At 51.0% G+C, this 19,423-nt stretch overlaps 1 protein-coding gene and 1 long non-coding RNA gene across 2 annotated transcripts in view; one reads left to right on the forward strand and one right to left on the reverse strand.

The window, feature by feature from the left end:
- Window positions 1-19,423, forward strand: part of LOC309645411 — a 377,709-nt gene that overhangs the window by 248,198 nt on the left and 110,088 nt on the right. The gene's annotated exons all lie outside the window — the stretch shown is intronic.
- Window positions 12,426-17,858, reverse strand: SLC32A1 (solute carrier family 32 member 1). The gene is made up of 3 exons (XM_082429886.1): window positions 17,836-17,858; window positions 16,697-17,344; window positions 12,426-14,342 (listed from the first exon to the last, which is right to left on the reverse strand). The coding sequence occupies exons 2-3, from the start codon at window positions 17,087-17,089 to the stop codon at window positions 13,155-13,157; spliced, it is 1,581 nt and encodes a 526-aa protein (XP_082286012.1). The 5' UTR covers window positions 17,090-17,344; window positions 17,836-17,858; the 3' UTR covers window positions 12,426-13,154.

A 19,423-nucleotide genomic window follows, 5' to 3' on the forward strand; every position in this document is an offset into this window, starting at 1 on the left:
GACAAGGTGAGTGTGTCAGGTGTGGGAGACTTTTTCACTGCATACTTTTTCATGTACTTTTTATTTTTTAACCATGTGAAAGTATTACCTTTTAAGGGGGGGAAAAAGCACTATGTATAGGCGATGTAGATTGGATTATTGTTCCCAGTTCTTCACTCCTCTATAATAGGATTATAGAGGAGTGAACATCCGTACCATCTGCCATGTAACTTTGTTGGACCTCTCTCACCGTAGACACTGATATTGGGCTTGGCCATGGGACTCACTTTTAGCCAGTGGACTGTTAGCCAGATGTGATCTGAGCAGAGGCTTCAAATGTGCTTGTGTGGCTTAGACTGCCCTCTTACTCTCCTGCTGTTAGTCATGAGAAGAACATGCCCTGAGTCTAAAGAGGATGAGAGACACATGGAGAAAACCCAACACAAACTGTAGCCTGGAGCCAAGTCCAGCCAACCTGCCACCTAAAGCTGGGCTGTTCCATGGATACCAGAAATGTTTGTTTTTATAATCCACTGAAATTCTGGGGTTGCTATGCAACATTATTGCAGGAAAAAACTGACTGATACACTCGACCAATGGTGTTCAGTAGTTCTTTCTGTTTTGATGGGAATGTTCTACGATCTGCAATGTCTAATGCAGTAGCCACTAACCACATGTGACCACAGAGCACTTGAAATATGAGCAGTGCGACTGAGGAATGGAATTTTTATTTAATTTTAATTTACGTTTAAGCTTAAATAGCCATATATGGCTAGTGGCTACTCTGTTGCACAATGTAGCACCAGACGAAATCCATGTTTGTATTTATTTGCCCATGGAAATGGCTAGAAGATAGATCAGAAGCCTACTGTGTTAGTTTCCTAGGGCTGCCATAACAAAGTACCACAAAGTGAAATGGCTGAAAACAACAGAAATTTATTCTCTCACGGTCCTGGATGCTAGAAGTCCAAAATCAAGGTATCAGCAAGCCCATGCTCTTTCTGAAAGCTCCAGGGGAGAATCTGTTCCTTGCCTTGCTCTCAGCTTCTGGTATTGCTGGCAGTCTTTGGCTTGTAGACCCAACCCTGCACTCTCTGCCTGCATTGTCATGTGGTGTTCTCCCTGTGTCTCTCTCTGTGTGTATCTCTTTTCCTCTTCTGATAAAGATACCAGTCATATTGGATTAAGGACCCACCCTACTTCAGTATGACCTCATCCTAACTAATTACATCTGTACCTCTGCAACAGTCTTATTTCCAGATAAGATTACATTCACAGGTACAAGACATTAGGACTTCAACATATCTTTTTGAGGGGCACAATTGAACCTACAGGGTCAACACTAAGTTTTGAGGGAATTGTATTGTCAAGAAACCACAAGCCTGGGCTCCAAAATTCTATATATATTTGACTTGTAAGGTAACGCTAGGATCCCAAACCTGCACCAGGAGGAAGCTGAGTGTGAAAGCTGTGCCACCCCAAGGAGGGCATACTCTCTGAGATCCCCAGGAGGTTCATGGACATGAAAGAACTTCTCAGAGGGCAAAGCCAAGAGCACTGAGAACAGTGGACAATGGAGTTCCCCCAGGAAAGGAGAGGCAGAGAGAGCTCTAACCCAGAAGTTACTCCACTGCCAGGGAAGGAAATCCATAAATTCCTGACCAGCACATTTTGATCATTGCTATCAACCTATGACTGCTGTGTGGGGAGCTTGCAAAAGTGCTAATGCCTGGGTCCCACCCCTAGAGATTCTGCTTTCATCCTATGTGGTGAGACCTGGGCATGGGGAGCTTTCTAATCTCCCCAGATAATGGTAGAAAGAAGCAAAATTTGAGAATCAGTGCTCCAGGGCCTTGCACCTCCAAGTGTGGATTGCAGCCCAGCAGCCTCACCATTACCTGGGAGCTTGTTAGAAATGCAAAACCTCCAGCTCCACCAGAGATCCAGTGAATCAGGAACATGAATTTTAAGAAGATTCCCAAATGATTCACATGCATATTAAAATTTGAGAAGCATGGGTCTGGACCTCTTACCAGCTCTGATTTTTATGTGAGAAGGAAATACAACTTCTGTTTTGCTTAAGGCACTCTCATGTTGGTCTCTGAACTCACACACACACACACACACACACACACACACACACACACCACTACATATACACACTGCACATTTAGGTGATCAGACAATGCATATGCTCTTATTCCTGAGGGAGTCTGCACAGCAGGACTCAGATGATAGAGCCATTAGAAAACTGTTCCAAGGAGATATGTGCTTCCCAGTCTGCCTGATGCTTGGCCAGGAGGGTGTGACGGGAACGGGCATCAAATTTGGCTGTTGAAGCTCAATATCAAAAAAACAAACAACCCAATCAAAAAATGGGCAGAAGGTCTAAAAAGACATTTCTCCAAAGAAGACAGATGGCCAAGAGGCACATGAAAAGATGCTCAACACCGCTAATTATTAGAGAAATACAAATCAAAATTACAATGAGGTGTCACCTCACACCAGTCAGAATGACCATCATCAAAAAGTCTACAAACAGTAAATGCTGGAGAGTGTGTGGAGAAAAAGGAATCCTCCTACAGTGTTGGTGGGAATGTAAATTGGTGCATCCACGATGGAGAATGGTATGGAGGTTCCTTAAAAATAGAGCTACCATATGATCCTGCCATCCCACTCTTGGGCATATTTCTGGAGAAAAACATAATTTGAAAAGATACACGCACCCCAATGTTCATTGAAGCACAATTTACAATAGTCAAGACATGGAAGCTACCTAAGTGTCCATCGACAGATGAATGGATAAAGATGTGTTTTGTATATATATATATATATTACTCAACCATTAAAAAAGAATGAAATGATGCCATTTGCAGCAACATGGATGGACCTAGAGATTATCATACTACGTGAAGTAAGCCAGGCAGAGAAAGACACATATATGATATCGCCTATATCTGGAATCTAAAAAAAGGATACAAATGAACTTATTTACAAAACAGAAATAGACTCACAGACATAGAAAACAAACTTATGGTTACCAAAGGAAAGGTGGGGAAAGGGATAAGTTAGGAGTTTGGGATTAAAATATACACACTACTATATATAAAATAGATAACCAACAAGGGCCTACTGTATAGCACAGGGAATTATACTCAATATCTTGTAATAACCTATAATGGAATAGAATGTAAAAAAAATACATATATTTATATATATGTATAACTGAATCACTTTACTGTACACCTGTAACTAACACAACATTGTATATCAACTATATTTCAATAAAAATTTTTTTAAAAAAGGAAAAAAATTTGGCTGTTGAGCTGTGATTCATCATGGTGGACTAAGACCTTGTGCTCAGCCTGGCTCAGGGCTCCTTGAGCCCACTGCCTGGGAAAAGGAAGAGATATTATGTAGCTAAGGAGGCAAGCAGCAGACTTGGGCTAGAGACAAGGAACTTAGCACAGGGTTTGCAGCTTCTCCCCAGATGCTGCCAACGCACCAATAGGCTCATTGGATAGAGGGGATGCTGTGGCTTTTTTTTTTTTTTTTTTTTTGGCCGCTGCACAGCTTGCAGGATCCTAGCTCCCTGACCAGGGATGGAACCCAGGCCCTCGGCAGTGAAAGCATGGCGTACCAACCACTGGGCTGCGGGGGAATTCCCTGCTGTGGCCTTTTAGTAGCCTGTCCCTTTGCACATACTGTTGACACAGCCTGAGATGCTCTACCCTGTATCACCTGCCCCTAGAATCCCACTCATTCTTCAAGGCCCAGTTCAAATGTTACCTTGGTCTTTCTTTGCTAGGGGACCGAGCAGAGCGTCCCATAAGATGCTTGCCATGGGCAGGTTCCCTTCACCACAGATGAGTGAGAGCCCTGATTGGTGGAAATGTGATAGGTAAGTCAGTGCTCTGTCTTCCACTCAGCCCTCAGAACAAGACATTTGCTCCAGCTGAAATCCCTGGTAAAATGACAAAGCCCAGAAGAGAGAAATAGATAATAGGGTCTGGGAGATCAGCAGTCCCTTCAAGAGTTTCACAAGGGCTCAGGCAGCTTTGAGATTTTGAGGCTCCTTTCCATTACATAGGTCCTCTCACACTTAGATTTATCTGGTCTTGGGAAAACAGAGTTTAATCAAGATCAACATTTTTATTGAGGGTGCCCTTGACCCTCAGCTAACATTGGAAGTCTCTTGAACTTGAGGCTTGGGCCAAATAACATTATTCTCATTTAAGTCTCCAAGACTTAAGACAAGGGCCCTGCAAAAGATACTGTTGGAGCCCTGGGCACTCCCAGCACCCATGCACACCAGCCCACTGGCTTTTATGTAAGCTCTGTGCCTTGCTGTATGAGGGCTTTCTATGACTGTAGGAACATGCTGGGGTTGGCACAGAGCAGCCTAGAAATGCTTGTGAGTTGCCCCCATGAGCCGCCCTCCACCAGTAACTGATGGAAATTGGGGAAAAAAATACCAATTAATTGAATTGAATTGAATTGATTATCCAATTACGCACAGGGGCTTACTTGCCCATAAAGTTCCCTTAATTTGCTTTCTTCCTTTCCTTCTCTTCCCCCACTTCTCCACTGTGCTTCAGTACTTCCTGGTATCAGTTCCCACGTGAACTACTTGCATTCAAATTCTTGTGTCAGGGTCTGTCGCTGGGGAGACTCAACCCAAGGCCGCCGTCTTTCGGTCCTCATCTTCATTGACCTGTTGTTGAGCTTCCTCTTTCTTCAGCTTCCCTTGGTCTGCCTTACTTACTGGTGTTCTTAGACATCCCTCTTTATACATCCCCCTTTAGAGTGGATCCTTCATTAGAACTGTTTCTCAGTCCTGGTCTCACTTTTCTTTGAAAAGCTTCTAGGTATGTTTCTTCTACTCCAAGCTCTGAGATTTAGAGACAAAAGATACCCACATCCCCATTCCTGGTCCAAATCAGATGCTATTTGTCCAGAGAAAGGAAACAAATTTTTGTCCTTTCCTGCTTCTTACAACCTGTCCTTCTTCAACCCCAGAACATCATTGTCTTTATTCTTCCCCTACCTCTCTGACTATTCTTTATCAGACTTGAATTCTCCTCTTCCTTACCCTCCTTTGCCTGAACTTGAAATATTGCTGTTCCCCAAGGTCCTTGACCCAGTGCTTTTCTTATTTTCATCCATCCTCCTGGTTGACCTCAGTTGGGCTGTATCCCGCAGGCCTGCAAGCCTTGTAAATGCCCCAGCCTTGAGACTAAAGAAAGAGTGCAGAGACAGCAACAGAGACAACAGTGTTTTATTGGATAGGGGATCTTACACATCTGAAGCAAAAGGTCCTGGAGTGATACCCCACCCCTTGTATGACAGACAGCAGGTAGGACATGGCAGCAATCTTCACTACTCGGGGGTGGGGTGTGAGGGCAGAGAGAAGGAGGCTACGATTTTTTTTAATTCAATTTTTATTTTATATTGGGGTATAGTTGATTTACATTGTTTTGTTAGCTTCAGGTGTACAGCAAAGTGGTTCAGTTAGACATATACATATATCCATTCTTTTTCAGATTCTTTTCCCATATAGGTTATTACAGAATATTGAGTAGAGTTCCCTGTGCTATACAGTAGGTCTTTGTTGACTATCTATTTTATATATATTAGTATATATTAGTAGGGTGTATATTTTAATCCCAAACTCATAATTTATCCCTCCCTGCTACCTTTCCTCTTTGGTAACCATAAGTTTGTTTTCGAAGTCTGTGAGTCTGTTTCTGTTTTGTAAATAAGTTCATTTGTATCATCTTTTTAGATTTCACATGTAAGTGATATCATATGATATTTGTCTTTGCCTGACTTACTTCACTTAGCATGATCATCTCTAGGTCCATGTTGCTGCAAAGGGCATTATTTCATTCTTTTTTATGGCTGAGTAATATTCCATTGTATATATGTACCACTTCTTTATCCATTCCTCTGTTGATGGACATTTATGTTGCTTCCATGTGTTGGCTGTTGTAAATAGTGCTGCTGTGAACATTTGGGTGCATGTATCTTTTCGAATTATGTTTTTCTCTGGATATATGCCCAGAAGAGGGATTGCAGAATCATATGGCAGCTCTACTTTTAGTTTTTTTAAGGAATCTCCATACTGTTCTCCATAGTGACTGTATCAGTTTACATTCCCACCAACACTGTAGGAGGGTTCTTTTTTCTCCACACCCTCTCCAGCATTTATTGTTTGTAGACTTTTTGATGATGGTCATTCTGACTGGTGTGAGGTGATACCTCATTGTATTTTTGATTTGCATTTCTCTAATAATTAGTGATGTTGAGCATTTTTTCATGCATGTTTTGCCCATCCATATGTCTTCTTTAGAGAAATGCCCTTTTAGATCTTCTGCCCATTTTTTGATGGGATTGTTCTTTTTTTTTTTTATATTGAGCTGCATGAGTTTTTTGTATATTTTGGAGATTAATCCCTTGTTGATCGCTTCATTTGCAAATATTTTCTCCCATTCTGTGGGTTGTCTTTTTGTTTGTTTATGGTTTCCTTTGCTATGCAAAAGCTTTTAAGTTTAATTAGGTCCCATTTTTGTATTTTTGTTTTTATTTTCATTACTCTAGGAAGTGGATTAAAAAAATACTGCTGCAATTTATCTCGAAGAGTTTTCTGCCTGTTTTCCTTTAAGAGTTTTATAGAATCCGGTCTTACATTTAGGTCTTTAATCCATTTTGAGTTTACTTTTGTGTATGGTGTTAGAGAATGTTCTAATTTCATTCTTGTACACGTAGCTGTTCAGTTTTCCCAGCACCACGTATTGAAGAGACTGTCTTTTCTCCATTGTATATTCTTGCCTCCATTGGTGTAGATTAATTGACCACAGATGCAAGAGTTTATTTCTGAGCTTTCTATCCTATTCCCTTGATCTATACTTCTGTTTTTGTGCCAGTACCATATTGTTTTGATTACTGTAGCTTTGTAGTATAGTCTGAAGTCAGGGAGCCTGATTCCTCCAGCTCCGTTTTTCTTTCTCTGGATTGCTTTAGCTATTTGGGGTCTTTTGTGTTTCCATACAAATTAAAAAATTTTTGTTCTAGTTCTGTGAAAAATGTCACTGGTAATTTGATAGGAATTGCACTGAATCTGTACATTGCCTTGGGTAGTATAGTCATTTTGACAACATTGGTTCTCCCAATCCAAGGACATGGTATATCTTTCCATCTGTTTGTGTCATCTTCGATTTCTTTCATCAGCATCTTATAGTTTTCAGAGCACAGGTCTTTTGCCTCCTTAGGTAGGTTTATTCCTAGGTATTTTATTATTTTTGATGCAATTGTAAATGGGATTGTTTCCTTAAGGAGGCTACCATTTATAGGGGAAATTAACATCAGGTTGGCTCATCAGTTACCAGGGAAACTAGCGGCTGGGGCAGGGAGCAAGCACATAGGTAGTTACTGATTAAGCCCTATGATTAGGGTACAGGTGAAGCAAGGACTGGTCAAGCAGGGGATGTACAGAGAGCAAAAGAACAGCCATCTTGAATGGCATGACCATACAACCTCATACTTTCCTGTGACTCCAAAACTATTTATGTGTTGATGATCCTTTTGAAAAGAAATTACTTATTTACTTATTCATTTATTTGTTTGTTGAACAAAATGTATTAAGTACATTCTGCATATCAGATCCTGTGTTAGATAGTGGTGATACAGTAGGGAGCCCAGCAGAGACTATGCCCGCTCTTGTGGAGCTTACTGTGCTTAAAGTTTGTTGCCATAGACCCATTTATCCTTCCCTCTTTTCTTCCTTTCACCTATTGATCCATCCACTGATCCACCTTTTCATCTGTTCATCCCCCGACCCATTCTTCTGTCTATCCATCTTTTCCTTCATCCACTGATCCATCTATTAGTCAATGGCTCATCTACCAACCATTGACCTTCAAAGCACATACCCACTGACCCATCCATCTACTTGTTCATCCATCAATCCATTGACCTAACTTTCTCTATATTAGTGATCCCAAACCAGTGGCACATCAGGAACTTAAAAATCTGAATCTAGGGGTGAAGGCAGGGATCAGCAATCTCTGAAAACCTCCCTATTTGATTCTATTCACCTTGCCTGGCACCTAAGGATGTATATTTGGGAATCACTGTCCAAGATTAAAAGCACTGTGAATACAGGAGCTGTCTTAGTTTAGCTTTCTTGGAAAGCAGACACTGAGACAAGGACTCAGTTGTAGTTAATCATTTGGAAGGTGATCCCAGAAAGGACAAGTGAGGTAGTAGGGAAAGGGAGACAGGGAAGGGGAGGGGAAGCCAAATAAAAGGTGCTTTGATGAGCTTGTGGACACATGAGGTTCAATCCTGCTGGGAACCATCTGAGATACCTTGAGGAATAGACCACAAATAATCCCAATATAGGACAGGAGCCATTCATTTTTTGCCAGTTGACTGGGTGTTTGGGAGCTTTTAACTCCCCAGCAATTCCAAGTTGTTCTTCCAAGGTATTCTAGAAAGCCCTCGGGCAGAGGAGAGAGAGACAGATGGAGAGAGGCACTTTGTCATGGTTCGCTGTCAGGTTCCTGAGAAGTGTCCACAACTTCTGGTGAACTCAGATGCACCTAAGGACATAGGATAGGGCATTGACCCCTACCACAGAGGCCATGTCTATCTTGTTTATTGCTGCATCCCTAGGGACTAGAACAGTCCTTAGTCCAGTGGCCTATAGTAGGTGCTCAACAAATATTTGATAAATAAATCCTGTGCACCTACCAGAATTTGTGCCAGGTACTTGGAAACAATTCCTTTAATTGTGCTCTCCCTTTGGACTGTACTTCCTTCTCCAATCTAGAGTCTGTACCATCCCCTCTGCATCCTCAATCTCTCTACCCTGTTTTCACCCCATCCACAGAAGGTTGCTGGGAGCTGCTGGAAGCTCATATGGTTGGGCCCTCAGCACTGCTGGATCATCCCGCTGGGTGTCCCTGGCCAGAGGACCCTCCTCGCCTGGCCCCTCCTGGACCCCATAACTGTCAGAGGTGGTACCCACAGCATCACTGTAGCATCAACTGTAGCCAGACTCTTGAAAAGTCTCAGTCCAAACTTCCAGGGAGTAGAACTCATTTCCCAAGCCCTACCTCACACCCAGTGCTGACACTAGTGTGAGAAAGTGAAGCATTTGTTTAGAGAGCAAAATATAAAAGGATGCCAAAAAATTCAATAATCAAGATCAAATTTTATGCAATCTTTTTAAAAATCAAAATTCAAAAGTGAACCAGGTGTTCAAAATAACACGATGAACAGATAATAAAATTTAAAGACAGGATTGTATTGCTGATATTTCCTTTTGCCTCAGACTCCATATGGCCGAGCATTGTGCCACTACTGGACCTGTGCTTATCTCAATGTCACGCTTACTGACCCTGCCTGCCTAAGTATTTGGGAGGGAAATAGTCTGAGGTCTTCAATTCTTCAGTTACATTAAAAAATGGATTATTGAATGGATTGATGGATAGATATAGGATAGATAATCCAGCACCATAAAATGTTAATTGTTCAAGTTAAGCTGTGGAATTCTTTCACCTTTTCTGTATGTTTGAACTTTTTTTTTTTTTTTTTGTAATTTTGGAGAAGAAAAAATAAAGAGCAGTGGGAAGGACCCCCCCGAGGCTGGCTCCCTGGGGTTAAACCAGCTCCACCCCCTTAACCCCTGGATGTCCAGGCCTGGCTTCCCCACCACACCTTAGCTTGCAGTGAGGACATAGTGGTCCAGCCAGCCTACCCCTCCTTGACCTGAGCCTGTCTCTGGCCCTGCGTTTGAGATCCCTACTCCCCACCAATAGAAAGGCCTGGATCCTCTCCACTTCCTGACTGGTGCCCGTGGAGTCCGGTTGACTCCCTCCTTCCCTCCAAGGCCCCTAGGTGGGGAACATATTAGTCCCTGGGGTAGGGTTTGTCATTTAACAAAACATGTCTTTTGATATAGCATCCTTCTATGTTTTGGGGGGAAAAAAACCCATCGAAATGTCACTTGAAATATGGAGGACCTAAAAGTAAAGCACTAGAGATAAGCAATCATTATCAACTGGGCGGGGAGGTGAGAGTGCGGGGTGGCAGGGAGGGAAGAAGCATTTAGAAATCTAAAAGTGGAGAACCTTCTCTCACCGCTGGGGAGCGAAGCAGGGCTGGCTCGGGACAGGGTGGAGGCTTCCTCCGGGATCTTGGTGGTTCCCAAAGCACAGAACTGTGTCAGGGTCCGAAGGGCGTGGAGCCAGGATTCGTCGTATGAACCGATGGGAACTGAGGGAACCCTGGTGGGGGGGGGGAGGGAGGGGAAGGGGCGGGTCCTAAGGTGGATTCCCTCCCTCCTCAATTCCTTCACTGAATGAACCTTGCCGGCCCTATCTGCCTCCCTCGAATTCGGATTGCGAACTCACAGCGGACCCGAGGAGAGCTCAGGAGTTCTTTTCAACTTCTAGCCATGCACTTTGGTGTTGGGGGGTAGGGGTGGGAGATGCAGAGATGGGTCGCATCTTCTCCTGCTGCCTATTTCTCCCGTCGGCCTGAATGCGAGTCTGGGGATGGGTGTATTGCCCACGAGGGGGCAGGGTTTCCCTTGGGGCGCCTAGGAGCTTGGCTCTCCCGCCTCTGCCTTTCTGGGCCCGCGCAGGGTGACGGGTGGGGGACCCGGGCTCCAGGGAGCTGAGCACAAAGCCGGGAGCTACGATGCAGTGCAGCGGCTCCAGGCGAGTCCGCGGAGATGGCAGCCGCTGTCCGGGGCCTGCCTGGTGTCTCATTTGTCCTTTTAAAGACGGGAAGGACGGAGCTGGTGCAGCGTGACGCTCCGTCCTTCCCTTCCACTGCAGAAGTCAGGGCTTTTTCTGAAGGCTACAGACCGAGCTCCGACTCAGATCGTACCCGAGGCTGGGTGGACCTGCCGAGGAGCAGCGCAGGCGGGGCAAGGGCGATGAACGGTCAGTTCTCCCGGCCTGGGAGGCATCAGAGGGCGTAGAGGGGTGGGAAACTGAGAATCCTCTGGTCAGCTCTGGATCCTGACTCGAGACAATAGTGACAAAGGGGCATCAGGTGGATGACAGCGGACATCTCAAATGGCCCGTTCAAATCGTCAGAGCCGCAGGCGGCCGAGGGGACCGAACTTTATCCCCCTTGCGCTTCCACACTTGTTGGATGGCTGCAGAAGCAGGGCGGTGCGAGGTCACCTCTGTCGCAGGCACGCGCTCAGGGATGGTCTGCACACACAGGCAAGCACACGCATTCATCAAAGCTCGCACAAGACACAGATACAGCCTCCCACCCCCAGCCCCGCACATCTTCGTGTAGGCGCTCTCTCTCACACAAGCACACACTCACCCACGCCGTGGCAGCGGGCAGGGAGAAATGGCCACCGTGCATAGGCATTCTCCCCGTTCTTTCCTGTGCGCCCATTGCACCTGGAGAAATCGTTCCAAACGAGGCCTCTGCCTTGGTGGGAGAGATCAAGAACCTCCCACCGTGGCTTCTCTCCCAGTGAGAACGGCCTAGCCTTCCTGAGCTCCCAGATTCCATCTGGAGAGTCTGACCGTGATCCATTCCACTGGACCCAGGACTGGCGCCCCTGGAAGCAACAGGAGGGCTGCCCTTGCAGTAGGATCTGCATAAAAAAGGACAGGGTCCTCTGGGTAATTTAAGCAAACACATTCTCAAATAGGCTGCCCAAGAAAAGGGGAGGCTGGGGCATAAACGGCTCTGCCTGGTGAATCTAAACAGCCAGATCTCTTCACTGTGGCTGTGTAAACCCCACCTTGGACTTGAGCGGGGTTCTCCAGGGTGAGAGATGACTGGAATGCTAGGTTGGCAAACCCTGGGAAATACACAAGGCCCTGCTGACTTCCTTTATAGCTCTCTTCACAGCCGGCAGTCATACTGTGGATTTCAGAGTCCCGATCTATTGCCTGTCTCTCCTCTACTAGACTGTAAGCTCCAGGAGGGCAGGGCTGAGTTTGTTTCTCCTGGCAGCCAGCAAGGTCCCAGCCCTGGTGGGCTGTCTATAAATATTTGTTGAACAACTCTGTAGGGCTTTTGTACATAAGCAAAACTTTGTTTTCCTTCTTTATTTTAGGATTGGAGTTCGAGAGCGTCCACCAAATTCTCAGATGGCTCCAACCCCTGGGGAAAGATTTGGGAAAAAAAAAAAAAAGCCTAGTCCTGGCGGCTGGGGAGCCAAGGCCACACTGAAACCGTGGGCGCACCACATGCTCCTTTGCCTGAGTCCCCCAAGCACTCAGAAAGCCTCCCCTTGGTGCTGACCACCCCTCACGTTCCCCGGAGCTCTGCAGGGACCCTTTAACTACAGCTGCTTCTCCATCCCCACTTGCTTCACGGGGCGGGCCAGAGTCGGTTCCCTCGCCAACCAGCGCCAGGATTCCGGCGGGTGCGAAAATGCAGAACTGAGACAGGGCCGCGAGCGCCTTTGTTTCTTCTTTATTTGCGGATATAATTATGCACCGCACTCTAAATTAGAGATAGTTTTTTTTTCTGATATACATTTCATCTTATTCACCACGAGCACACCACACGCACAGTAGAACAGTTCCACAACCTGATAAATTGCACGAGATGAGTTTGGATTCCTGAAAAGCGGCAGGCAAGCCGGCCCCGCCGGGGCTTCTCGCCTCCCCGCTTCGGCGAAGGAAATCGCCCATCCGAAACGGATTTCCCGGCCAGCCTTTCCCGCTGAAGGGTTGAAATGTCTCCGGAATGGGAATCGTTCTTGCTGGAAATGGCTAGACGCTGCAGATTCCAAGCACTGATGGCTGTGAAATGTGCCCGCAAGGTCAAGTTTCTGCGCCTGCGAGTTGCGCCCCCTCTCCCTCCCTTCCCTCCCCCCCCCCGTGACAGGGACCAAAGTGTCGGGGCCCCTCCTGAAAGGACAGAAAACCCTGCCCACAGATGCGCCCCCGCCTCCCCCGAAACCAGGGTGTTGTGGAAAAGAAAGGACAACAGAAACGCAGACGCGATGGATTGTGGATCCCTATCCCCTCCCGCCCCCAACCCCCAAAATCAGAGACGGGGAACCAGAGATGTTTAAAGCTTGGCTTCCCAAGCGCGGCGGCAGGGCGCACGGGTTTGTTGGGGGAGGGGTGAATGGGGAGGGGGGAGAGCGCGGGAGGGCGGCCGGGGCTGGCCCTAGCGCCCTAGTCCTCCGCGTTGGTTCGGTAGGCCTCAATGAGGCCCTCCAGCGAGTGCACGAAGCCGGACACGCTGCAGATGCCGCCGATGACGAAGATGGCGACGTCGAAGAAGACCTGGTGCCACAGCAGCTTGCGCCAGAGCAGGCGCAGGTGGAAGAGGCTGGGCAGCAGGAAGCAGAGGCCGGCGCCCGTGAGGCTGCCGGTGAGGCCCATAAGCAGCGCGAAGTGCGGCACGTAGATGGCCATGAGCAGCGTGAAGACGACCAGCGCGCAGCGCAGCGTCAGGCCCCACGACTTGAGGCGCCCGTCGCCGCCGTAGCAGGCGGGAAAGAAGGCGCGGCTGCCTTCCTGGAAGAGCGACTTCTCCAGCACCTCGACAGCAGCGAAGAAGGGCAACGGGTAGGACAACAGTGCCTTGGCCACCAGGAAGATGTTGACCACGGCGCGGATGGAACCGGGCAGGTTATCCGTGATGACCTCCTTGGTCTCATCGGCCCAGGTGAGGTAGGCGACGAGCGCGAAGAGGCCTTTGAGCACGCAGGCGGCGATGTGCGTCCAGTTCATCATGCAGTGGAACTCGCTGGGCTGCTGCATATTGCCCTCCAGCGAAGGCAGGAAGATCTGCGACGTGTAGCTGAACACGATGATGCCAATGGAGATGGGAAACTTCTTGACGTCGATATAGAACTTGACCTTCTCCCAGGCCCAATCGCGCGCCCTCGATAAGCAGTAGGCAATGACCAGAATGTTGATGACGAAGTGGGCCAAAGTGCACAACAGGCTGAACTTGGACACCGCCTTGAGGTTCTTAAGGAAGGCGCAGGGCAGCAGCACCGCCGTGGCGATGATGGACCAGGACTTCTGCGACACGGGCAGCCCTGGGAAGCTGTTGTACATGAGGTTGCCGCTCACCACCACATACAGGATGCAAGTCATCACCAGCTCGATGATCTGCGCCACGTTCACTACGCGGCCGCCCAGCGTGGGGAAGCGCGGAGCGCAGCAAGCGTTGGCGATGGCCACATACGAGTCCCGCACGCGTACCACCTCGCCGTCCTCGTTCTCCTCGTACAGGCATGCGATGAGGATCTTGCCAGTGTAGCAGCACACCACGGCGGCGAAGATGATGAGGAACAATCCCAGGTAGCCGCCGTGCAGGATGGCGTAGGGCAGGCCCAGCACGAACATGCCCTGCGGGACGAAAAGGCAACCAGACCCAGGAGCTCAGTGGATGCGGTATCGGAATACGGGGTCTGGGGGAGTGACTTAAGGGTGTAGCCGGAAGGGGGCGCTAAGTGCGAACTGGGCCTAAGCCACTGGGAGGAGAGGGTAAGGATAGGCTGGAGTGGAGGTGTAGAGCGGTCTAATGGGGAGCCTGGGTATTGAGTCAGAGGTGGAGAGGGGGGTGTTGAAGGACAAAACTGAGAAGGAGAGGTGTGCTTAATGGCTGGGAGGTAGGGAGGGGGCTGAGTAAGGGGTCAAGCCGCAAAGAGGGAAGGGGTACGAGGAGATACCTGGGGGTGGTTCGGAAAAAGATGAGAAGGGGCTGGAGGGGGTTGACCGGAAAAGGACGAGGAGAAAGGTAGAGAGCTGGGCCTGAGCCACTAGGAAAAGGGGACACAGAATCTAAGATGGGGCTGGAATGGGGTGCAAGGAAGCCAATGAGGGAAACGCAGGTGCCTAAGGGCCGAACTGGAGAAGGAAACCGTTGTAAGCGGCAGCGGGAGAGAAAGGAGACAGGGTAGGGAGGAAGGGGGGCTGAGCGTGGGGCAAGCGGCAGGGAGGCAAGAACAGAGGGAACGTGGGGTTTGCTGGCGAAGTGCTTTGGGTGGGGTGAGGCCAGAGGCGTGGGCACGGGGAGACAGGGTTGGGCAGTCTTAGGGCCAGGCCGAAACTGGGGCGGAGAGACCAATCCCTAAGGAAGGGGACTAAGTGGTAGAGGCGAGCAGGATTAGGGGCCTACGGGGAAAGCGCAAGCGCTTTGTGAATGGCGAACTCAAGCGGGAGTCAACAACCAGAACCTGCGGGATCGGGCGGGCAGAGCTGTGGAAGAAGGGTTTAGAATCCACATAGGGAAGCAAAGCTAACGAAATCCAGGGTTCCCGAGGCTTGCAGGCCTCCAGCCTTCCACCCTGGCCTCCATCAAGGCCTACGGAACGGGGCCTTTAAAGATGCCCCAGGTGAAGGCAGGGGCAGCAACCGAAGCTGGTGCGCTCCCCCCCGGTCCCTGGTTGCGCTTGGCCATCCGGCCCGGCCCTGGAGCGGAAGGCGCCTCGGGTCTGGTCACTTACTGAGCAGGGCCCCGAGGAGCCCAGCGGAGCCCGGGTCCCGGGACAACCCCATCTCGGCCTCCAGCTCCCGGGAAACCCACGTTCTGCGCCCCAACGACCTGTGCGCTCCAGGGACGCCGAGGGTGGGAGATGGGATGCAAGCCGCAGGGCCCGGGGACGCGTGGGGCGGAGGCCCTCTCTGCCCCTCGAGCTGCGGCCTGCTCGCCTTCTCCAGCTCCCGGGGTCGTTGTGCAGGTTCCAAACCCGCTCCCGGCGGAGTCCGGCGCCGCCTGGTGGGGACTGAGGGTTGAAGTAGGGGTGACGGGGTGGCGGGCCTGGAGACCAGAGGCTGTTCAGAGCATCTGGAGGCGGCTTCGCCAGGGTCACACGCGGAGGAGCTTTTTGCGATGTAGCTGGGATTTTGAGCAAGAGTGGTGTCTGTGCGCAGGTAGCGCTGAGGTACCAGGGACCATATTGTGCTTGTGTGGTCATACGTATGTCTGTGTGTGTGTGCATGTTTGTCTATACCTGTTTGTCCCCAACAGGGCTGCACCTGAGAGAGCGGGTGGATCCTGTGTGCATGAGTCTGTGCATGTGTGCGTGTGTTACGTTCAGACGGGTTTATGTGTGTGCCCTTGGTATGTACAGGTGTTTCTGTGTGGGGGAGGTGTAGGAGTGTATGAAGGTGCATTTGAGGATAATTCTGTGGTCTATATATAGATGTATGTCATGTGCAACTGTGACCGGCGTTTCTTCGGGGGAGGGGGGCTGTGGGCATGTGTGCCTGCCTATGTACATGCGCGCTGTCTATGCGTGTGTGTCTTGTGTGTCGGGGGAGAAGACTCCCAACTCAGTTCTTTCCCCCTCTCCTTTTCTGCCGAAAATGCAGCTGTGAATCCATTCCGGAGCCCCAGGCCATACTGTTCCCTCCAATCCTGATTTTCTTTCTCCCTCACCCCTCCCCACTCCCCCTCCTCCTGTTTCCCTCGCTTCGGCAGGGTCTCCGGGAAAGCGTCTCTGACCGAACCTCAGCCTAGCTGTCCGGCGGCCGGGGATGCGGGAGGGGGCCGGATGGGGTGGGGGGAGACACCACATGGGGACGTAGATCCCCGCGCAGGGCTGGAAGGGATGGGGGCAGGCGAGATTCCTGGTACAGGAAGGGGTCTTGAGGCTGAGATCTCCAGGGGACTCTACTGCGAGTAGAGTAGAGCCTGGTGCGCAGATCTGGGGCCGGGTGGGGGGGGGGAGAGGCAGAGCTGGGAATCCCGCGCTCACCTGGATAGCGTTGGTCACGTTCCAGCCCGCCTCCCACGCCGTGATCTTGGGCTTGTCGTGGCCCCCGAACTCGCCACCAGCTCCCAGGGCCTGGTCCTTGGAGCCCGAGGGCGGCAGGGGCGCGCCGCCACCTCGCTGATAATGGATGTCTCCCTCGACGGGCGGTTCAGCGCCCTCGTCCCCGCAGGACTCGCCCTCGGTTTTCAGGATGTCCATCTGCAGGCCCTGACGGTGCTCAAAGTCGAGGTCGTCGCAGTGCGCGAAGCCCACCGCCTCCTCGTCGGTGGCCGCCTGAAAACCCATCCTGGCGAACATGCCGCTCACCTTGGCCTGGGACTTGTTGGACACGGACGTGGCCACGTTGGACAGCTTGCTGCGGAGCAGGGTGGCCATGGCGGCAGCGGGGCCCGAGAAAAGGACGGAAGGAGCTGGGGACGCGGGGGACGCACGGCAAGGCGGTGAGGGCCACGGGGGCGTGAGACCGCTATCTTCGCTCACTTTCCCCGCGGTGCCCCGGGGCGCTCTGTCTCATGACCCCCTCGGCTGGCGTCTGAGGCTCGCTCAAGGCCGACCCGGAGGGCGGGCAGCGGGGCTGGCGGAGCGGCGGTGGCGAGTGCACTGCGGAGCTGCCGCGGGGCGCGGGCTGGGCTGCGGAGGGCGGCGGCGGCGGCGTCAGAGCAGCTACGCGAAGCTGGCGCGGCGCCCCCAACAGCGCGCAGCCCAAAGCGCTCCCGCCCCTCGGAATCAGGCGGGGGCGGAGGGGCTGGGGAGGGAGAAACTCCGGGAGGTAGGAGGAGTGAGGAGAGGGCAAGGAGAAGAGAAAGGGGGCACCAAGGGACTCCGGAGAACCGAGATGGGGACAGGAGAAGGGCGCCCACGGAAGGGAGCAGGAGGGAGCGCGCGAAGGAGGGGTGTGGAGGGCGGGGTGGGGGCCGGAGTGCTGCATTTCTGGAGGAGGTGCTAAACTCCGATCCTGGCCCTTCCCACCTCGCCGCCGCAGGAAGGGAGGGGGCCAGAGCGGGCAGATCCTCTTGGTCCCCTGTCCCTGGCTACCCCCTCCAGAGTTCGCGAGCCTTTCAGCCCCAGATCCTCTGGCCAAGGACTGGTCTAGACGCCCAGAAAGGCAGCAGGACAGTTACCTGTCTCCGGCGGCCCAGGCCGTCTGGGCATCGCTCTGTCTCCCTGGCACCCATCACCAGCACTTCAACCTGGTTGCGAGCCCCCCTTGAAGGCAGAAGTGTCCGGCAGAAGTGGAGGAACGCTCTCAAGAAGGCTCAGCCCCGGTCTCGGTCACTGGGGCTGTCTCCTCCCGTCCAGGGACGCCGAGATGGAAGTGATTCTGCGGGATGTTCGCCACCAACCGTTCTCCAAACGTGTGCATAATGAGGGCGAAAGGTTGGCTGTTCGCTTTCTTTTCGTTTGGGGGTCTGGAAGGAGGAAGGACTGAAGGCACCTGTCAACAGCCTCGAGGCGGGTCTGCGAGTGCCCGCGCCGCGGAGGGGCGCAGCTGGTGCCTGGCACAGAGGAAGGAAGGGCTCGCGGCGGGCCCAGGGTGGGGAGGCGCGCTGTGCGCTCCGGCCCTGCTAGCCCGGCGGCTGCCGGGGGCTGTGCAAACCTACACTGTTTCTGTTGAGTGGGTTGCGTGTAGCTCGAGAGCAGGAGAAAGACCCAGAGACAAAGACCGACACTGTACCAGGTATTGCTACGGGCTGGAGCTGAGCGGACTCCGAGGGTGAGATTTGGTAACCATGTTTATTCTGTAAATGCATAGTTTTGCGCGCATTTGTGCCTGTGTGTGCGCAGAGCTTGTGTGCTGGATTGGATGTGTATATGTATTCCTGAATGGGTTGCTTGCGGTTTTGCCTGTAGGAGTCCTTTTGTAGTTGTGTCTCCGTGCGGGTCCGCGGTTCGGTGTGTTCCCAGCTGGACTCCTGCCCCGGGCTCTTAGGCAGTAAACAGCAGCGTCGGCGACCTGGCCGTCCCAGCCTAGGTGCAGGAGGACTAATGGCTGTGACTGGGGGTGGAATGGGGAGAATCTGAAGGAAAGGGAAAGAAAGGGGCTCCCAGTGACCCCCTTCCCAAGACCCAGTCTCTCTGAGAACCCCAGTCTCCTCCTCCCCTGCTGTATTTCTAGATTAGCTCAGGTCAGCGCACAAGTAGGACGGCCTGAGGGCTTTGACCATCGAGTTGGAGCTGCCAGGAGAAGACAGGCTTCCCCTCTACCTCCTACCCCTCCCTGCCCACCCCCCCAGCGCCTCACAGTCTCTGAGAAACTCCTCTCCGGATACGGAACCTCCACCACACTGGGCAGAGATGCTAGTAATCGCTCCCAGATACCCCCTTAAATTCCCCCAAGAGCCTGCCTGGCAGAAACGAAAACAGAAACCCTCTGCCCTAGCGTGAAGCATTCCCCACCACCACTATGACAAGAAAACCTCTCCATAGAGCCTTCTCCCAAACACAGACCCTCCAAATCATGATAGGACTCAGAACAAAGACAGGACAGAGATCCTTCCCCCAAACACAGAGATTCACTCCTCCAAAGAGGCTTTGAAAAAAACAAAACAAAACAAAATAACTGATCTCCCATCCCGGAGATTTGCCCTAGAGACAGACCCTCCCCACCCCAAACCCCAGATGCTAGGGAGAGAGAGCCTTTTCCCTACAGATTTCTATAGACAAAGATCTCTGTCTCCTAATCTTCATCCCTCCCCTTCTGTTCTTGGT

This window comes from Balaenoptera physalus, assembly GCF_965194825.1.
Source record: "Balaenoptera physalus genome assembly, chromosome: 16".
Classification (NCBI taxonomy): domain Eukaryota; kingdom Metazoa; phylum Chordata; class Mammalia; order Artiodactyla; family Balaenopteridae; genus Balaenoptera; species Balaenoptera physalus.